Source organism: Lynx canadensis, chromosome F1, assembly GCF_007474595.2.
Source record: "Lynx canadensis isolate LIC74 chromosome F1, mLynCan4.pri.v2, whole genome shotgun sequence".
NCBI lineage: Eukaryota > Metazoa > Chordata > Mammalia > Carnivora > Felidae > Lynx > Lynx canadensis.
This window is the reverse complement of record NC_044319.2, coordinates 17,648,053-17,668,211: the sequence shown is the minus strand read 5'-3', so window position 1 is coordinate 17,668,211 and position 20,159 is coordinate 17,648,053. Positions and strand designations below refer to the sequence as shown.

Sequence of the window (20,159 nt, the reverse complement as noted above, 5' to 3'; positions counted from 1 at the left end):
GACTTTGGCTCGGGTCATGGTCTCACGGTTCGTGAGTTCGGGCCCTGCGTCAGGCTCTGTGCTGACAGCTCAGAGCCTGGAGCCTGCTTTGGATTCTGTGTCTCCCTCTCTCTGCCTCTGCCCTGCTCGCACTCTGTCTCTGTCTCTCAAAAAGTGAATAAACGTTAAAAATATATATATTAAAAAAAAGAAAAAAAGACTTGTTAGAGGTTATATGAATGCTGAATGGATTGATAGCTGGTCACAGTGAAAAACAGATGCACACTATTAAATATTCACTGTGGGCCATGCACCGTTGTTTCTATTATGCAGGTACAGCTATAAGTCCAAGATACAGCAAGGGACGCTGAGACTTTCACCAGGTTTAAAAATCTGGTCACATTTTAGTCTTCTCTTCCTCATGTTTGTCTTCCTTTTCTTTCCTGACAAGTAGGGTTGTCCTCAGTCGCGAAGGGAAGAAAAGGTATTTCAGTGTTCCACTGAAAAGTGATCATGTGATCATTTCATTAGTGTAATTTGGAAATTTAAATGTCTCTTTGCACACAGTCTCAGTCACAAAGGTATACATAGCTTTCCACATGCTTTTCTTTGTAGTTAGGAGCTCAAGGAAGCAATGTTCTCTGATTATACTATTTGATACTTGGCATGCGGGCAATCCTGAGCTAAACAGTGAACTTGTTAAACAAAACACCAGTTTGGAAGAGGGTTTTCGTACATGGGTTTGATTAGCACTAATTCTATGGCTGCCAGTGCTTTCTACATATTCTCTGCTGATCTAGAAATCTCAGGAAGTGATCTTTTAAAAATAACAGGTATAAGTTTCTTCTGCCACTTAGCCTTCATTCTGCCGTGGCTTCCTCCCTCTCCTCCTGAGTGCAGAATGACCTGGCCACCAAGAGAGCCAATCCAAGCCTCACACATTGTCCTGTGGAGGTGAACTGAGCAGACTCAGAACTGCACTGTTAGCTGCGCAGTCTAATTTGCGTGGTGCACTCCTTAAACAGCTAGTTTCTCTATTTGGAAAGCCTCACCAGAGAGCCATGGACAGCTTAAATGAAAGCCAGGGTTTTGAACTGATCAGTGGTATGTTCTGGAATCTCAAACAAGATGGTAAAAGGTCTTGGAATCTCTGTTTTAAGTGGTTCTCCATAGTCTCTCAGTTGCTCCTTATGTTACTCTCATGGCAAGGCATGGATTGAAAAAGCTGCACCTTAGTCTTCAACCAGTTTGGCCTTTGAGGCAATTGCGATTGCTAACATATCTGCAGAAAGCTCAAAGCTACACATGTACTTAGAGAATCTCGGTGACAAATCTCAGATTTTGTTCAAGAGCATTAACCTCTTGTTAAATAGCCTGCTTGCCAAATACAAAGACAAAAAGCATCATGGAAACAGGTGTAATTTAAGCCTTCGCACAGCAGGAAGGGAGAGTTATTCCTTTAATTCTTTGCCACCTAGAACTGCATTCTCCATCTAACGTAATCTTTTTGACCGTGGCTTATAATTGCCCCTTCTTAGACATTTCTTCAACTGTTTTTAAAACTGATCATTGCTGCTGCTGCTGCTGCTTATTATTTTCAGTTTTAGCAGTATCACAGCTTTCTTGTATGATAAGATAGGACTTGAATAACTAACACATTATCTTGACATCACTGATTGACTGGAAAATGAATGAAGCAATGGGAAAAGGCAAGATTTTAGGTTCTGTATACCTTGATCACTATAAGCTGTGAGTCAGTAGAAGAGAGAAATAGATGAAAATCCTTAGAAGCGGTATTTAAAAGTTTCTTAAGAATGTGGAAAGATACCAACATAAATTTCAAAAACATTACATCCATGCTGTGCAGGAGTAAGTTCATTTATCTGTATGTTTTATGTAGTTCACTTGGAAGGCTCCCTAGTTGACTGCAGATGTGTCTAATCTGAAAGAGTTCCTGTTGAACTGAAAGGAAGAAAGGATCAATGTCTCATCCCTTCACATTCCTTAGCATTTTTAGCAGTTGGGAAAAGTTGTCTTGATTTGGTTCTCCATTTATAATACAGTAAAGATTCTTTATACTGTTAACATATTTTAAAATTATTTTATCAAACTGATCCTTTTTTTCCTCCAATTAGGTGCTGGAGTTGGTATGAAGGGTTTACTCAAGTTAAATTGTATTTGATCCTGCTGAAATACATCTGCAGCTGACAATGAAAGAAGACAGAAACTGCCATGTGATGTCTCTCCCCAAAGTCATCATGGGTTTTGGATTTGTTTTGAATATTTTTTCTTTTCCTATTTTTTCTCCTTCATGCCATTTGGGACATTGGGAATACCCAGTGAACTCTCCACCATCAATGTAACTCTATGGACTTTGCTGCTGTTGGTGGTGTGGTTATCTAATTTTTGTGATAGGGAAACAAATTCTTTTGAATAAAAATAAATAACAAAAAATAATAAAAGTTTATTGAGCCACAGTTGAGCTGGGAAAGTCTTTGTCAAAGACGGGAAGAGATCATCTTTTCAAGTAACACACATGAAGTATAGAATAATGTACCAGTGAATAATTTGTAAGGTCCATATTTCTCAGCCTTTCAGGAATTCTGCATATCAACATAAATGGAAAGTATATGGATTCTTTCCAGTGAATTTAATGTGTGTAGTAGGTGGGAAGATTAATAACTTTACCTTATGAATTCCTTTCCTTGTTCTCTGACCGGATTTATATCATCAGCAAGTACATACTTCAGTCTTTCTAGATCTGGCCAAGAATCTAAATTTTGACCGGTTGAGACTACATTCAGATTAGAAAGGGAATGGGGCAGGCTCAGTCAGTAGAGCATGTGACTCTTGATCTCGGGGTCTTGAGTTTGAGTTCCACACTGGGTGCAGAGATTACTTAAGTAAATAAATTAATTTAAAAAAAAAACCAGAAAGGGGGTGTCCGTCTATGGCAGCTACTTCTGTCTTTGCCTTTGAAATGTTACCTATACATACCATCAGCCCTAAATGCAGAAAAACCAACTTAATTGTAAAATCATAGCTATCAGATAGTCATAGTCTTAGGTGTTAGTACCATCCTTGACTGAGCAGTGACTTTGAGCAGGGGGTCAACAAACTTACTGTAAAGGGGGCCAGGTAGGAAATATTTTAGGCTTTGCAGATCACGTCGTCTCCATCATAATCGCGCAGCTCTGCCATTGTAGCAAGAAAGCAGCCACAGACCTAGCAGGGAAAGAATTTGAAGCCCTATTACCCAAATTTCCAAACCATAGAATATCTGAGACCATCTAGTTAATTTCATGCTGTTTTCAATTTGTAAAAAGGAAGAAGTTAGTAGTTTGAATAGCAGGTCAAGCAAAAGTAATGTGAAGTTTTCTGTTTGAGCTACTTTAAAAGTGTGAACAATTTTTAGAAAAAGATATAAACAGAATTCATACCCCACACAAAGTTTATAAAAATAGACACTTGGAGAAGCTTCATATGAATAAATATATGAATGATAAGGGTAATCAGAGTATCTCACTGTATCTTTGTACTCAAAATTGTTGGGTCCACATTTCATTATTTTGAATCCTTCCGGTCAAATTCATTGTGGAAGTTAGAACTTTTTGAATTTTAGAAAAGTCAATAGTCTACCTATACTATATATTACATGACACTATCCAACAAAGTCTGGAGCAATACTCTATTATCAAACACATTAATATTTCTGTAGCAAAATGTATGAATGTTCACATTATATGAGATTAATTGACACTAAAAATAGTCTTATGTCTATTCAGTACAGTTTCTACCACCAAATAAGTTTGCCTCAAACTTAGGTGAAAATTTTCAGTTTTCAGAACTTCAAGACAATTATATCTTACTAATTTGGGGGAATTAAGCACCTGATAAGCTTTTGGACTCAATTTTGAGAGCAAAGGTCACTATCATTGAAAAATTAACACCTGTCAACCAGAACAATGTTAGGCAACCTTTCTAAGATTAATGAATGATCTTTTGCAAAGATGTAGAAAGAATATTCAAAAGTAGATTCTTCACTTAAAGATATGTCCAGAAAATCAGATTGGGAAGCAAAGAATTAATGCCCCTTTGAATGCATTTAAATAAAAGATTATGGTTTTTAATTTGGTCTGACTTTTTATGTTTTATTTCAAGCTGTCAACATTGTAAGGTCATGTTAATTTCCATATGTTTGGAAGGATGCAATAAGTTACCTTTATTAGTTATCAAGGGACTGAATTTTTAAATAAATTATTATTTTTAAAAAGCAATGCTTTATTTAAATTTGTGTTTTAACTTTTTTTTGTTAGTAGGGAGAAACCATTTTTAAATTTGAGTTAGACTAACTTTAATGTCAACGTCAAACTATAGCACTATTTCTTGGAAAAATAACATAATAAAAGCTTTTTTTAACACCAAAAGAACTTCTAACTCAAGAGTAATATGGGTCTTCATGTTTCAATCTATATTTCAGTGGATTTGTAGGGGTTTCTCAGACATAGTTCATTTTATTTTCAGGCACACAACTCATACTTAAGAAACATTAAAGATTGAAGAACATTGTAAAATTCTTGTAAACAATTGAGCTACTAGGCATCAAAAAATTTCTGGTACTGAGCCATGACTTCAGCAAGATGAGCACAGCTGGACCATTAAGCAAGGAAGAGATGAGCCTTAGGAGGAGTCTGCAGAGCTGTAGAAGAAACCAGTAGGTGTGTGGAGCCTTCTAGGGCATGGTTAGGAATTTGAATTTTGTTGTAGAAGCAGTTAAAGGAGGGGGGTGGGGTGGCGGGGGTGGTTAAGTGCAATGACATGATTTCCTTTATGATGAGTGGACAGACGGGAGCTAGAGTACAGTTAGGGAGGTGATCTGATCAGTCAAGAGTTACTGGTGGCTTCCTCTGGGTCGTAGCATGATCCAACCTAACAATCTATTTCAGCTAGATGGCGTTTACCACAGTCTTAATTCCTGTATCTCAGAAGATTCTTGATTAATTTTTAAAGTCACTTTCTCATAATAATTTGTGGCAACAAAGAATACAACTCAGCAAATAGATTTCTTTAGTGGTTATGCAATCAACCACAGGTTGTGGCTCTTGGGAACCTCATGGCTAAAACGCCCGTGTGCTGTTTTGGGAACACCACTTCTCTAATCTCAGAACTAGAAGGTACCTAGCCTTGGCTCTAAATATAAAGGTCATTGGCCATTGCTCTTAATATAATTCCTCAAAATGTTTATAGGAAAAGTCTGCTTATTCAGAAATGAGACATGAGAAACTGTTAACTTAGATCTGGAGCCTATTGTATTATATGACTGACATTAAACACAGCAGTAACACCTTGTAGTTCTTCCCAGAGTGGTTAGTTTCCAGTTCCTCTGTGGCTTCTGGTTTATATGAGACGCACGTATATTTTTGGACTAAAGAGAAAACCATAGTGATTGTTCTAGAAGTATTTGTTGAGATCCTGCTTTGTGTGAGGCACTATGTACTACATACTAGGCATATAAAATAAAATATCCCTACCCTCAAAAAGCTGATTGTCCAGTGGGAGAGAGAGTAGTGTAGAAGTACCATAGCAGATGTAAATTTTAGATGTAAATTTAGGTGTACGTAGGAACAACATATAACCTGAGTGGTGGGAGACTAAGGGCTGGAAGTAGGGGTGGGTACCAGGAGTTTTTTTCCTGGAGGAAGTCAGCTGAATTCTGAAGAGCAAGTAAGTTCAGCTATAAGCAGCAAAGGAACATTATAGACCAGGGGATGCAAAGAAACTGATCCAACTAGTGACCAAAGCTAGGACAATTTGAGCAATAAAATAAACTAGGATTATAGATTATAACCTAAAATATAAATATGAGTACTTACTGCTATAAATAAATTATTGAATAAACAAATGGAGAGAAGTGAGAAATTTCCCTTGCAGAATTCCAAATTCCATAGATACTCCACCCTTAAGGGAATAGGATCCTAAAGTATGAGCTGTGCAGATTGACTTGGTTTCAGAGGAAACAGGTTTTTTTTTTTTTTTTTAATGTTTATTTATTTTGAGAGCAAGTGGTGGAGGGGCAGAGAGAGAGGGAGAGAGAGAATCTCAAGAATTCTCCACACTAGTAGCACAGAGCCCAACATGGGGCTTGATCTCAGGACGCTGAGATCATGATCTGACCAAAATCAAGAGTCGGATGCTTAACCGACTGAGCCCCCCCGCCCAACTGAACCGCCCAGGCACCCTGAGTAGGTCTCTTTTTAAAGTTTTTATTTAAATTTCTAGTTAGCATATAGTGTGATATTTTTCTCAGATGTACAGTATAGTGATTCAGTAGTTCTACACATTACGCAGTGCTCATCATGACAAGGCACTCTTCAGTCCCCTTCACCTATTTCACCCATCCTCCCTCCCCTCTGGTAACCAACCATTTGTTCTCTATAGTTAAGAGTACAGTATGGAAAGAGAAAAAAAGTAATTTGACAGTGCAGAAGCCTGACAAACTACCTTAGCCAGGTGATCAGGATCAACATCAAAAGTTATATCATGTTGGGGTGCCTGGGTGGCTCAGTCAGTTAAGCGTCAGACTCGGTTTCAGCTCAGGTCATGATCTCATGGTTTGTAAGTTCAAGCCCCAAATCAGGCTCTGTGCTGACAGCATGGAGCTTGCTTGGGATTCTCTCTCTGCCCCTACCCCACTCGTGCGCTCTCTCAAAAAAATAAGCAGAATTTAAAAAAAGTTATATCATGTTGATAGTACTCTTGATAAGTTGTAATGAAAATGGCACTTTAACTCTGTGGTTTTCCTTCCCCAAACTCAACCCCAGCCAACATGAGAAAAATATTAGGTAAATCCTGTTGAGGGACATCCCACTAAATAACCAGTACTCCTCAAACAAGGTAAGTAAGAAACTGTCTCCGCTATGAGGAGCTGAGGAGACATGATGAAATGTGATGTGACAGACTGAATGGGATCGTGAAACAGAAAAGGGCATTACCTAAAAACTAAGAAATAAAGTATGGGCTTTAGATGGTATTAATGTATGAGTATTGATTGATTATTGTAACAAATGTCCCACGCTAATGTGAGATGTTAATAATAGGGGAAATCAGTGTAGGATATATGAGAATTCTTGTTTTCTTTGCAGTTTTTCTGTAAATCTAAAAAAAAAAAAACTGTTCTAAAATAAAAAGTTTACCAAAAATAAAAAGCATGAGGATAGATTTAGTATATACAAAACAAAGTACAAGACAGGAGTGCCAGCTGACGCTGAAGAAGGACACCGAGAATAACGCAATGATCTGTTCTGGCTGTCACTTAAAAAAGAGGCACACGTGGAGTTGAGAGGACGTTTGAGTGAGTCTCAACTTTGACTAAGAAATTGTATAGTTTTGCAAGGATAGGAAACCTTTATGTACTCCGTATTTATCTCTAAATTCTAGCTGAGGGGCGCCTGGCCGGCTCAGTTGGAACAGCATGCGACTCTGATCTCAGGGTGGTGAGGTCAAGCCCCACGTTGGGCATGGAACTTACATTAAAAAGAAATAATAATAAATTCTACTTACTAAGAATCATGCTCTCATCTCTGTCAATAGATTTTATTACATATGTCCTTATTCAGATATCAGACTGCCTGTCATTCATTTCTTTCACCTGGGATCTTCACAGCTTCTCACTATGAGAATCAAGAAATCTTTCCATTTGTATATGGTTTTAATTTGTTCTCGGTTCTCTGGGCGCCATTTGTCCTTGATCGGTTTGAGAAGCAAACTCCCTATAATACCCAGGTTCTGAAAGAGATCTTGGGTTTGGACCTGGGTGGGGATTCTCATGAATTCTAAGTTAAAGTTCCCAAAAGTGAGAAGAGTCCAGGTTAACCAAGTTTTTTTTTTTTAGATTGTATTTATTTTTAAGTAATCTTTACACCCCATGCGGCACTGGAATTCACACCCCCAAGATCAAGAGTCATGTGCTCTACTGACTGAGCCAGCCAGGTGCCCTCACTTGAGCCAATTTTTGTGCAAAATGTTTGCCATGTCCCTGAAGGTGACTTCAGGGATTTGCCCGTGTGCACTGCTTGTGTCCTATGGTGACACAATCTGTGATCAGAGGTTTAGGAGCTCTGTGATCAGAGCTAATCTGTGATCAGAGGTTTAGGAGCCTTTTGGAAGAACCGCATAAAAAAAGAGTCTTCAGCAACTTCAAGAGAAAGAACCAAGGCAAATACAAGTAATACCCTAAAGATTCACCTTTAGTTTTCGAGACCCGAAGGACCGTTTTATCTTAGAAACTTTTCTGCATGAGCTTCAGTGGGATAGCAGCCTAATAACTCCATTCACTCCAATGGGCGTGACTGTTGCTCAGAAGAGGAGATCGTATATATAGCCACTTGTATATGGTGGCTCTATTCTTTCAACAAAAACTTGAGTGCCTATTTTGAAGTATTTTCTAGGCTAAGGGGCAGCAGACTCTTTCTGTGAAGGGCCAGATAGTGAGTATTCTAGGCTTGTTGAGCCATATAGTCACAACTACTGTCACAACTACTGAACCCTGCCACTGTAGCATATAAAGACTGCCCTAGACATGTTCACAAAATGGGAACAAATGAGTGTGCCTGGGTTCCAATGACACTTGTGAATGGACACTGAAATTTGGATTTCAGTTCATTGTCATGTGTCCCAGTATTTTTAAAACATTATTTTTCAGGCATTTGCAAATGTGAAAACTATTCATTGCATATGAGCCATGCAGAAAAGCCCACGTGCTGGATTTGGCTTACAGGCTGTAGTTTGTTGACCTCCATTCTGGGTGTTCACCATACAGCAGGGGCAGGAAAGAAGAAGAAGCATGAAAAATGCAATGTCTCCTGAGCTTGCCGTCTAGTGGATAAAAGTCCTTCGGCAGCAGTGATCTTCTCTTTCCACAATGCTGTGTCTCTAGCACAGGAACGTGGAAAGCCATTTTGGAGGGCACACCCATGACCAAAAGCTTTTTTGTGTGGAGTTGTGTGGCAACTTCCACAGGCGTGCACACAAGCAGTGTTGAAGTGTATGTGCGTTTTCAGAGAACCAGGGGACTCTCTTTTCTGCTAAAGCCCAGTAAACGGTGAGACGTTTTAGACCTTTTATTATTTGAGTGGAGTAGGAAGATCTCTACTATGCTACACCACTTGAACACAGAGACGGGAGAGGTTTGGGGTTGAGATGGCCTTCACTAAATACTCTTGAAAGGTTTGTGCTTATGATAGCCTGCTAAGTGAGTGTGGGAAAGCACAGGCTATTTTGCAAGGCTGGCTTTTCTTCCTCTTTCTTTCCTTTCTGGTTCTTTCATCCTGAGCTATTGAAATTTCTTTTCTGAATATAAAAGAAGGCTTCTCAAGTTCAGAGCGCTTACATGAAGACTTGGAACCCAGCTGATTTTTTTTTTTTTTTTTTTTTTTTTTGGTACGACTGAGTCTGTTTAAATATTCATACATATTTTATGGCCAGTGCCTGAACTCTGGCTAATTTGGAGGGGTTAAATTTGGAAAGATGGAAAATTGTTTTTTTCCACTGTTAACCACTGTTAAAAGCCAACCCAGTAAGTAAGCACTTTATATTTTTTTCAATATTTTTCGCATTTAAAGGCCAAACTCTGGTCAGTCCTCACTCCTACTTCCCATATTCTGTTCAGCCAATCCCAGGAGAGACTTCTCACTAGCCCTGTGGTTCCCTCGGGAAAGGCAACGTGCTATTCATAGAACTGGGGTATGGTGTTCCCGTGCTATTGAATTGCAAAGCTTTGCGGTACAGTTTCAGTGATCTATCTTTTCTGGAAAGGCCTCTGGCACTCTTGGAGATTGAAAAGTGGCTCCATGAATACAGGGTAGCATTAGCATATGCATATTAAAATTTTAGTTGCTCCTCTTCATTTTTTTTCCATTATGAAGAATAATGAAGTCTAAAAATCTAAAAATTGCAAGCAACCAAAGAACGAAAGGTTGAAAGGTTAGACGTGATGTTTTGGATGCTCAGTGGGTCCACAAAATGGCATTATCCCCTCGTGCTCTCTGAACACGGCATCTGCCTGAGAGCTGACCTGCCAAAGGCCACCGTCACAGCTACCACGAAAAGCTAGCTTAGGAAGATAGCCAACGTGGAATTTATGAAATGTCTCTTTGCCCACCACGTTCTCCCTAGAGAAGATTAGAGTACAGTCTGAAGACCAGAATCACCTCTACTGGGGCCTTTCCAGTCTTCTTGCCCTGCACAGGCAGCCAGAGTGGACCAGGAATGGGGACCGCAGGTAAGAGAAGGGAACGGTGATCAGGGAAAACAGTCACATCCATAGAGCCACAAGCAGAGGCCAAAACAGTTTTCCAGTTTCGGTCCCCCAGGAAGTGTTCTCATTTTCCAGCATCTGCCCACCCTCTGGTGGTCTAAGTGCATTCTAACAAATCTTCAGCACAGAGGAGGAATGTGTCTTTTTCCCTTTCCCGGCTTCTCCTGGGTGTATGCGGATAAGCAGTCTGGTGAAACCAGCTGTTTATGTAACTGTGCATTCTTGCTTCTCCATTATCTGGGACTCTCCAGGCAACTTTGACATTAGTTTCACCTCTCCTTGAGGGTGAAGAAGGAGGGCCAGGAATTTGGACAGAAACCTGGGCCTCGGGCACCTGAGTGATTCAGTCTGTTCAGCATCTGACTTTTGATTTGGGCTCAGGTCACGATCTCATGGTTGGGAGTTCAAGCCTCGTGTCAAGCTCTGTGCTGACAGCACCGAGAATGCTTGGGATTCTCTTGCTTTCACCCTCTGCCCCGCTTCCCCTCAAAATAAATAAATAAATCTTAAAAAAGGAAAAAAAAAAAAAAAAAGAAATCCGGGCCTCATGACCTCAATCTCAGTATATTACTTCTTCCTTCTTCTCAGAGTCAAAAGACTAATCCCCAGCACTCTGCAAAGCAAGCAGTGAATGAAATGCCCTACTCAGTGTAGGACTTAGCCTCATACAGCAGCACCACGAGGCTCTCTGGTAGTCTCTGCTTAAATACTTCCACGTTTTGAGAGAGCTCACTGGGTCCCGGGACATTCTTGACTGGCTGGTTCCAATTGTTAGGAAGCTTTTTTCCTAGATGGAGCCAAAATCTCAGTGGAATCCTCCTTCCTCACCCCCAGCAGGTTGAGTTCTTACTACTTGGCATCATGCAAGCCATCAAATAGTACAGAGCATGATCCCTTCGTGGAGTGTTAGGGGTAAGATGTGCACATGTGGAAATAGTTTTTATATAATATCCTAATCCTGTGCACTAAACATTATTTTTAAAACAGACGATGAAGACAGATTCAGAGAGGTTAATTTGGGGGTTGGGGGAGCTGGCTGGCTCCTTTGGCAGAGTGTGTGACTCTTGATCTCGGGGTTGGGAGTTTGATCCCCACATGGGGCATGAAGCCTACTTTAAAAAAAAGTGAATAAAATAAAATCTTTAAAAGAAAAGAAAGGTTAAATTAATGGCTGCAGATGTTATAATTAAAACATTATTAAAGGGCAGATTGGAGTGTTAAATGGGTTGTGTGGAGGATGTGGGATTTAAGTGGCATTCTAGAGATATTGAATCATATTGTAGTTTAGTTGCACTGACCAAAAAGATGGTCAATGACACAGCTGAGACTGATCTTCAAGGAAGACCATGTGTGCACATCTTGACCCTGTTAAGACAGTTAGATCTGATGGTGAATTAATTATATTCTTTATCTGATAATTAATTTATAGGAGTAAGAACTTCAAATAAGCAAATGGAAGAACTCTGAACCTATCAGGTTGCTAAAACAGTGAAAGGCGCCACCAACAGAGATGTGTGACATCTCCATCCTGGGAGATCATCGGAGGCGGTCACTGGTCCTGAGTGGTTTGGACACTCAGCTGCCAGAAGGCAGGGGTCTGGATGGAATCACTCCTCTCGGATTTGAGAATCGGATCCTAACTCCCTGATTTAGAGGGAGAGGGAAACAGGTGGGATCTTTGCACTGTTAGAGCAAATACCAATTAAAACTAACAGGCCCAATTCTTCCTGTCGGAAGCAAGAGGAAAGGTTTCTTCTTTTTCTTTCAGAATTTCTTTCTCTGTCCTTTTCAGATACATCTAAGTCTTCATAAGAGCTAAACAGGCCTCTTGCCAATCTCAAAACTCAGGAATTCGAGAACTAAAGTCATTTGCTTTTTCACAGAAACCTCCTTTTCTCTGCTGTCCCCTTCTCTCTGCTCCTCCAGCCTCAGTTTATCCCTCCCGTGTCAAACCAACTCCTGAGAAGAGCTGGATGTGATCTTGTAGACGGTGGTTCTCTTCCTCGGTGCGTTTCCCCGAGAGGAGCACAATTTTCTGGCTGATAATGCGTTACCTGCCCTGTCTGAGGATGCACAATTCTGTGACTGCTGGCCTAGCCCTAAGTCCACCTCATGTCCTGGACCACATCCCACCTCCAAGGGTCCCTTTTCATGCACAGGCCACACAGCTGGAAAGGCAGAGACGATAAAGGTCAATGATGGAGACCATGGGATGGAGAGCCCATAGGCAGGCAGCAGGATGGACAGTGGCTGCATTAGTTACTGGGAAACAGACAAACAACAGGGGACTTAGGCTGATAAGTACAAACATGGGAAAAGAAACCAAGGTGCTACATCATCCTCCCTTGTTCCCATCCTAACGTGAGGAAAACCAGCCCTTCCTATCCAGCTCTCTAGCAGAGCTGATGACGCTGAGGGGCTACCCAGGTCCCTCGGGCACAGAGGGAATATTCAGAGTGCTGTGCCCTTCTCCCCTGCTGATACCACTCATCTAAAGGGTTTTTCTCCCCCCACCCCCAACGGGAACCCTGGGAAGATCCACCAAAGCCTGCAGAAATCCTTTGCAGCTTGTTTTCAGTTTACATCCCCATACCTGGGCTGCTGCGGGAAGTTCCACAACCAGCACATTTCACTTTGGTGGAACCAGCCCGTCGTGGCCTGAGAGACGGTTGAGGAGAGGAGTCGACTGTCTGCTACTCCCTACAACCATGGCAGAGCTAAGCGTGTTAGAGACCCCTCAAGAGGGGTTGCGAGTGGCAGGACTCTCTCTCTTTCCAATAAAAGTGAGCTAGGGAAGTTGCCGTGGCAAATGCAGAACCTGGGTGAGTCCTCCGTTAATTTCCATCAGCGGATTGCTGAAGCGTACTCAAATTTTACTGGCGTGGACCTGGGGCAGATCTAGGTGGAGCTCACTCCTAACAACCTTTGTCTCAGCCGTCTTGTCCGCTCTCCAACCCCAAATGAAGGGAAGGCTGGGAAGAGTGGTAGGATGGCAAGGACAGACTGTTGCTCACCCGCTAGCAGCAGCTACTTAGTTTGGAGATAATCTAGAGAAAGACAAAGAAGGAAAGAAGAGACTGAAGAGCTGTGTTGGCTGTTTAGTTAGAACTTTAAAAAATTTTTTTTTATTTGAGAGAGAGTGAGTGTGAGCAGGGGGAGGGGCAGACAGAGAGAGAAGGGCGAATACTAAGCAGGCTCCACGCTCAGCACAGAGCCCGGCACGGGGCTCGATTCCGTGACCCTGGGATCGTGACCTGAGCCAAAATCAAGGGTAGATGCTCAACCGACTGAGCCACCCAGGTGGCCCTAGGTAGAACCCTTTACTAAAGCCAACAGTCCCTCCCCTGGCCAACCTATGAAGGTATCAAAGGAAGAGGAGAAAACTACAGGTCATGACTGCAAAGTGCCAGGGCACCGGAAGGACTGGAGAAGGGACTCTGGGGCGTGTGGAGATTACAGAGACAGGTTAATCAGGAGAGCCTGACAGGACAAAACTCCTAGCTAGGAGACACTCGACTCAAATGGACAGATTGAGGGAATCTTGGAAGGGGGTGCTGGTGAACCCTATGTCAATAACTTTTATTCAGGCTAATCTATCCTTGCCCTTTTTGGTAGATATTAGTGCTACCTGTTCCTCAGCTTTCTTGGAAATGTCCCCCTTTCCAGCTGACAACAGATAGAAGTTACTGGCATTTTTGGTTCGCCCTCTTGTTCTTTCTCCTCTGTGATGGCCACACAGATAGGTGCTCTTACTGGGAAACAGGAGGGTTTGCTTACTTTTTCTTTTTCTTTTTCTTCCTTCCTTCCTTTCTTCCTTCCTTTCTTTCTTTCTTTCTTTCTTTCTTTCTTTCTTTCTTTCTCTTTCTTTCTTTCTCTCTTTTTCTTTTTTTTCTTTCTTTCTTTCTTTCTCTCTCTCTCTTTAATTTCTTTCTTTCTTTCTCTTTCTCTCTTTCTTTCCTTCCTTCCTTCCTTCCTTCCTTCCTTCCTTCCTTCCTTCCTTTCTTCTTCTTTCTTTCTTTCCTTCCTTCCTTCCTTCCTTCCTTCCTTCCTTCCTGTGTGTCTTTCTTGTAAGCTCTATGCTCAATGTGGGGCTTTAACTCACAACCCTGAGATCAAGGGTCACATGCTCTACCAACTGAGCCAGGTGCCTTTTTTTTTTTTTTTTTTTTTTTTTTTAAAGAAAGGAGGGCTTCCTTTCTCTCCTAATTCTCCCAACAGGGGAGAGATCTGCAGTGCCAAGTAAAGGTTACTATATTCTGTACTCCGGTTGGAGTGTTTGTGGAGCTCCCTGAAAAAAAAAAAAAGCCTTTGAATTGATGACTATGTGCCTTCTGGAAGAAAAGGGGGACGACGGCCAGTGGCAGACGAATACCATGCCGGAAAAGCACCCAAACTGAAACCAATAGATGTATTGCTTTGCACCCTAGGGATTAGTGGGATTGGATTAATTCAAGATCTAGAGCCAATAAAAATAATTTACAAGAAAGTTAAGTATGATCATATGTACACAATATCCTTTGCCAAGAGCTCAGTTAGAAGTAAAAAGTCAGTTATAAAAGGAGTAGAAAATGGGGGGAAATTAAAAAGGAACGTTCACCCTGTAATATTCTTCTACTTCCAGGAAAGAAGGAAAGTAAATTTGGTAAAGACGGTCAACCACTATATAGATTTGTAAAAGGCGTTAGAAATAAGTGCATATTGTATTTGTCCCGTTAATCCCTGGGGTCTCCAACTCTGCAACTATCCTGACTTTGGTACCATCATCTGCAAAGTATCTCTCTCTGATCCATCTGTGTCCTGTTTTTTCTGTCCCTCTAGTGGACAAGTCTAAAGTTTTGTTTGCTTTTACTTGTGAAGGAGCCCAATATTTATGGCAAAGAATCCCCCAAAGATTTCAAGGCTCCCTCTACCATCTTCTCTAGTCCTTTGCAGGAGAACCTGGAAAACGTTTTCTTACCAGAGGGATCTGTGGTCACACAGTATATAGACCTGCTGCCAGCCTCAGAAACGAAAGGGCAATGCAGGGCTGATCCTTGGGCTTTGTTACGTTTCCTTTTTCACAGGGTCGTAATGCCTCCTTTGACAAACTACAATATCCCCAAGCTGAAGTAAATATTTAGGGCGTCTGTTGTCCGCTGAAGGCCATTAAATATTACATTCTGGAAGTCAGCAACATTTGCATATAAAACCACCTACTACGGAAAAACAACTTAGGCAATATAGGGGACTAATAGGGCACTGTGGACATCGGAGCCCAGCTTCTGTCAAGCGTGCACGATCTCAGAGCAATTGTGTGGTAACTCTGCAGACCCTGGTCCTGAGAGTCTGGAGAGGCTTTTGAACAACTGAAGTTAGCTATAGCCTCTCCCCAGCTTTGGGGATTCCAGATCTTGAGAGACCTTTCCATTTGTTTGGTCAGGAAGATAAAGGTGTTGCTAATGGAGCGTCAACTCGAAAATTGGTCTAGACCGTAGGCCAATAGCGTATTTCTCCGTTCTTCCGGATGCTGTGGTCCTGGGAGTGCCTGGGTGCCTCTGAGTGATGGTGACCATGGCAGGCCCTGTGCTATGGAAAGGCCCAAGCTCGCCTGGGTGGGTCACTCTCTTGCATGTCCCATATGCTATGACAGGGATTCTACAGGTACGTCTGTCCCCAGGTGTGCCAACAAACCACAGGCAAGTGTTATTACCCAGTCCTGATACAGTACAAACCACAGGCAAGTGTTATTACCCAGTCCTGATATAGTGATTGGGAGGTACAGTCTCCTAAACCCAGCTACTTTGTGCGAGATTCTGATCAAGGAGATGATCGTGATTGCATCATAGTAACAGAAGATGCAAGGCCTCAGCCTGATCTCCCAATACCCTGATTCAAAATGCAGACCTGATAACGTTTGCTGATGGGTCATGTATGCAGAATAAGAATGGCCAGCTTAAGTCTTCCTATGCTTTAGTGATTTCTCATGGAATTTTGGAGTCTTATTTATTTCCTTAAAATTTTTTTGATGTTTATTTATTATTGAGACACAGAGAGAGAGAGACAGAGCACGAGTGGGGGAGGGGCAGAGATAGAGGGAGAGACAGAATCTGAAGCAGGTCCCAGGCTCTGAGCTATCAGCACAGAGCCCGAGACGGGGCTCGAACTCACGAGCCATAAGATCGTGACCTGGGACGAAATGGGACACCTAACCGACTGAGTCACCCAAGTGCCCCTGGATTGTCTCCTTCTTAAGTTTGTCAGGCCTCTGAATTTGGGTCTGAGGCCATGTCCTGTGTTTGACTTAGCAGAACGCTCTCATAATCATGTTCAATACTGAAAGGGACTTCTCCCTTCCTCAGAAACCCTGAGGCCTAGTTCTAAAGATCTGAAAAGGACTTGCAGGGGAAGTCTGCCACCCCTATCAGCTGGGGGACTTGGTCTCCAGGAAGGTAGTTCCAGAGGAGAGAGTCTGTCACCACGTTGGTGGGACCCTTTCAAAGTGCTGCAGCTCACCCACTAGGGACCACTAGGGGCCACCCACTAGCTACCGCAGAGAAAGGCAGTTCAGCTGGATTCAGGCTCCCATGTTAAGCCAGCACCACAGGACAGGACCATGGGTCCCTCAAAGGACCTAACACTTATCTTTGCCTGGGCAGCTGATTGCTATGGACCTCGATGGAAAAGAAATATTTTAGCAGATGTATTCCTATTCTCACAGGCTGCCTGGCTACTGGCAGCTGTGGTTAGGCTAGTTACTTTGAAAGTCACATTTACGGGGCACCTGGGTGGCTCCGTCGGCTAAGTGTTCAACTTCAGGTCAGGTCATGATCTCGCAGTTCGAGAGTTCGAGCCCCGCGTTGGGCTCTGTGCCGACAGCTCAGAGCCTGGAGCCTGCTTCAGATTCTGTGTCTCCCTCCCTCTCTGCTCATTCTCTGTCTCTCAAAAATAAATAACGTTTAAAAAAAAAAAGAAAATCACATTTACTAGGAAAGAATGTTGTGTGTCCAGCCTTGTGTCTGCACTTGCCTCAGTGGCTCCACAACCACACATTTCTGGCCAGCGGAACTGGAAACTGCCCTCAGCGTGGACACGGTCTGCACTCAAGTGCCCTCGAGCCCAGCAGTCCGACTATTAGCAGGGTGCAAGCGGGACACGTTCGCTGGCGAGTTTTATAATAACAAAGGAAATGTGATGTGGAAAACTTGTGGGGGTTCGGAGCCGATGGCCAGGAAAAAGTTGTTGAGAGGTCTTAGGGGGCAAAAAGGCAGTTTAATTAAAGCCTGGGGACAGGACCTCTGGGTAGAAAGCTGCACTGGGGTTGCCACGGGTGACTGATTATATTCCTTCAGGTTGGGAGTGGGTTCGGGACAGCACAGGCCTCCAAGGTATTTTGGAAACAAGGTTTCGAGGATCCTGAGGGACCAGCTATTGTTAGGAAAAGGTCATTTATGACTGTTTAGTAAAAGCTCAGTCACGAGACCCTTCAGATGTGTATCAGTGGGCCGAATGCTTAGAGGATGATTGCCAACCTATATCTTGGGGGGTGGAGATAAAGGAAGTTTCCAAAGGAATTTTTGTATGTTAAAGTAGCCTTACGGGATCCTGAAGGGTTGGGCCAAGATTACCTTTTGCCCTTAGCAAAGTGTCATCATTGAGGCAGCTGAGCTCCTAGAGTAAGGTCACTCTGCCTGTCTCAATGACTTGTCAATGAGCTGTAGCTTATAAGGAAATATAATGTCTTTCTTTTGCTTTTGTTTCCCACATCAAAGGTACTCAATATGCAACCAGGTGCCCAAACTCTACATACACCACAGACACCCCCCCCCACACACACACCCACACACAAACTGGTTTGATTGTAAGTATGATGTAGAAAAGAAAAAAAAAAAAACCATGTAATTAATAGACAAACCATTAGAAACTGCAAAAGAATGTCTAATGTCACCTGGCTAACACTGGGATCTACACTCTCTCTAGTCCCACTATGGATGAATAAACGCAGGTGAATGATTCTCTGTTTAAAGGTGATTTCCCCAGGGCCCCTGGCTGGCTCAGTCTGTTGATCTTGGGGTTGTGAGTTTGAGCCCCATTGGATGCAGAGATTACTTAAGGAAATAAAAAAAGTTATATCCTCAAGGCAAACACTATATTGAATTTTAAAATTCATCCTTACATTAATTTGTAATCCTAGTAATTGCTTTGTTTGCATTTTACCGTGGGCTTGCTGGACACTTAGACAACTGCAAGTGGCCTAGGGAGAAGGTTGGAATGTTATTGTTTTGTGGTAACACAGAGAGGAGATCGTAATTACGGACAAATGCAAATTAAAAAATAAGCAGCTTAACTCTCCTTGTTGAAAATAAGGGAAAAGAAACCTTCCTTTTGACTCAAAATTTCTCTTTCAGTCCTTTGCAGATATATATACATTTTTATAATGGCTACTTACGTCTCTCTCTCTCTCTCTCTCTCTCTCTCTCTCTCCCCCTCTCTCCTCTCTCAACTCAAGAATGTCTCCTCCAGGACCTGGGAGCCATTTTTTCTTTGAAATGCAAACATCCAGGGAGCCAGCACCCTCCACCCTCCCACTTCCTGTGGGAGGGCAACTTCTGTGGGTGCCTTCCTCCAGTTTGCAAAACCACCTTCCATCCCAAAGAATGAGAGGTTCGTTTCTCTTCCAGATAAAGCCAACACAAGTGGTCTCCCCAGTTACTAATATAAAGTTAGGACGAAGTATGTGTGACACAGGTGTCGGGTCCTCTCACTAGAGGATCAGTGATTGATTATCTCGGGAACACGGATTTAATGGGCTGTGTCTGCTTGGCTAGATAAGGGGGAGGTTCCTCTTTGCAATCCCTTAGCAGACTGCCTGTAATGCACATCACATTCTGGCTTAATGCTTATTCAATAATAAAAGTGTTCTCTTTCTCTACTACCTTTGTGAAGAGGATTTTTGGCTTGGGAGATCTTACTTTTAATTATACTACATTTTTAATGTTAATTAGAATTATAATCCCCCAACACTCTCCAAAGCATCAGCAAATATGGCTCCTGTGCTGTCACGATAGTCTTACATATTCTCGTGGAAAAGTGTGATTGCCACTCCAAACAGCAGCCCTGTGGTGGTGTGGCCAAAGGTGACTGCTCCAGGTGCTGTGCCCTCGTGGCCCCCACTCTCAGCGGCCCCCAGCCATCAGATGACTTTAAAGCATGGTCTTTATCCAGCTTCAACAAGGGAGCTGGCTTGGTGTTGTCTTCTTTATCTCTCTTTTCGTGTATTCAGATTCTGTTAGGATTCACTACAACAGCCTTGTCTAGCTCGTTCTGCCAACCTTAGGCGTGAAGCATATTATCTTTCCAGGGGCAGGTTCCCCAAAGATCCTGGAGTCCAAAGGCTTGATTGATGGCAGTCTTCCTAGGCTTCCTCTGGGAGCTACAGCAGCCCCAATTTCCTTGGCCTTTCACCAAGTTGGATTTCTGGTGAACTATAACAGCTCCTCCTGAAATTAAAGTCTATGTATGTATGTATGTGCATGTGTGTCCCCTTCCTTCCCTCATTGTTTTAAATGTTTATTTATTTTTGAGAGAGAGAGAGAGCACAAGGGGGGAGGGACAGAAAGAGAGGGAGACACAGAATCTGAAGCAGGCTCCAGGCTCTGAGCTGTCAGCCCAGAGCCCGACACGGGGCTCAGACTCATGAACCATGAGATCATAACCTGAGCCGAAGTTGGATGCTCAACCTACTGAGCCACCCAGGCGCCCCTCCTTCCTTCCCTCATTTAGAGACTTTTCTTCAAAGAGTCGAGCTACATACTTTGAAGGAAAGGGACATGGCCTTTTAGTCATCTCCTCCCTTGTGCATCTTTGTCCCATCTCTCCTAGTTTGTCC

The 20,159-nt window shown here is 42.5% G+C and overlaps 1 protein-coding gene and 1 long non-coding RNA gene across 7 annotated transcripts in view; both read left to right on the top strand.

Moving 5' to 3' along the window:
• The window catches only part of COP1 (COP1 E3 ubiquitin ligase), a 281,667-nt gene extending 277,558 nt beyond the window's left edge, over window positions 1-4,109 (top strand). For 5 of the 6 annotated variants that reach the window (XM_030301693.1, XM_030301697.1, XM_030301696.1 and 2 more), the window contains one exon: window positions 2,115-4,109. In XM_030301693.1, the coding sequence (XP_030157553.1) occupies window positions 2,115-2,132 (18 nt within the window). In that variant the 3' untranslated portion in view covers window positions 2,133-4,109. The remainder of the gene's footprint in view (window positions 1-2,114) is intronic. The other variant, XR_003965751.1, reaches the window with a different exon arrangement.
• A 5,755-nt stretch (window positions 4,110-9,864) lies between these two features.
• LOC115504674 lies at window positions 9,865-12,015 on the top strand. The gene is made up of 2 exons (XR_003965752.1): window positions 9,865-10,258; window positions 11,724-12,015. It is a non-coding gene; the product is annotated as an uncharacterized LOC115504674 (long non-coding RNA).
• The last annotated feature ends 8,144 nt before the right edge of the window (window positions 12,016-20,159 follow it).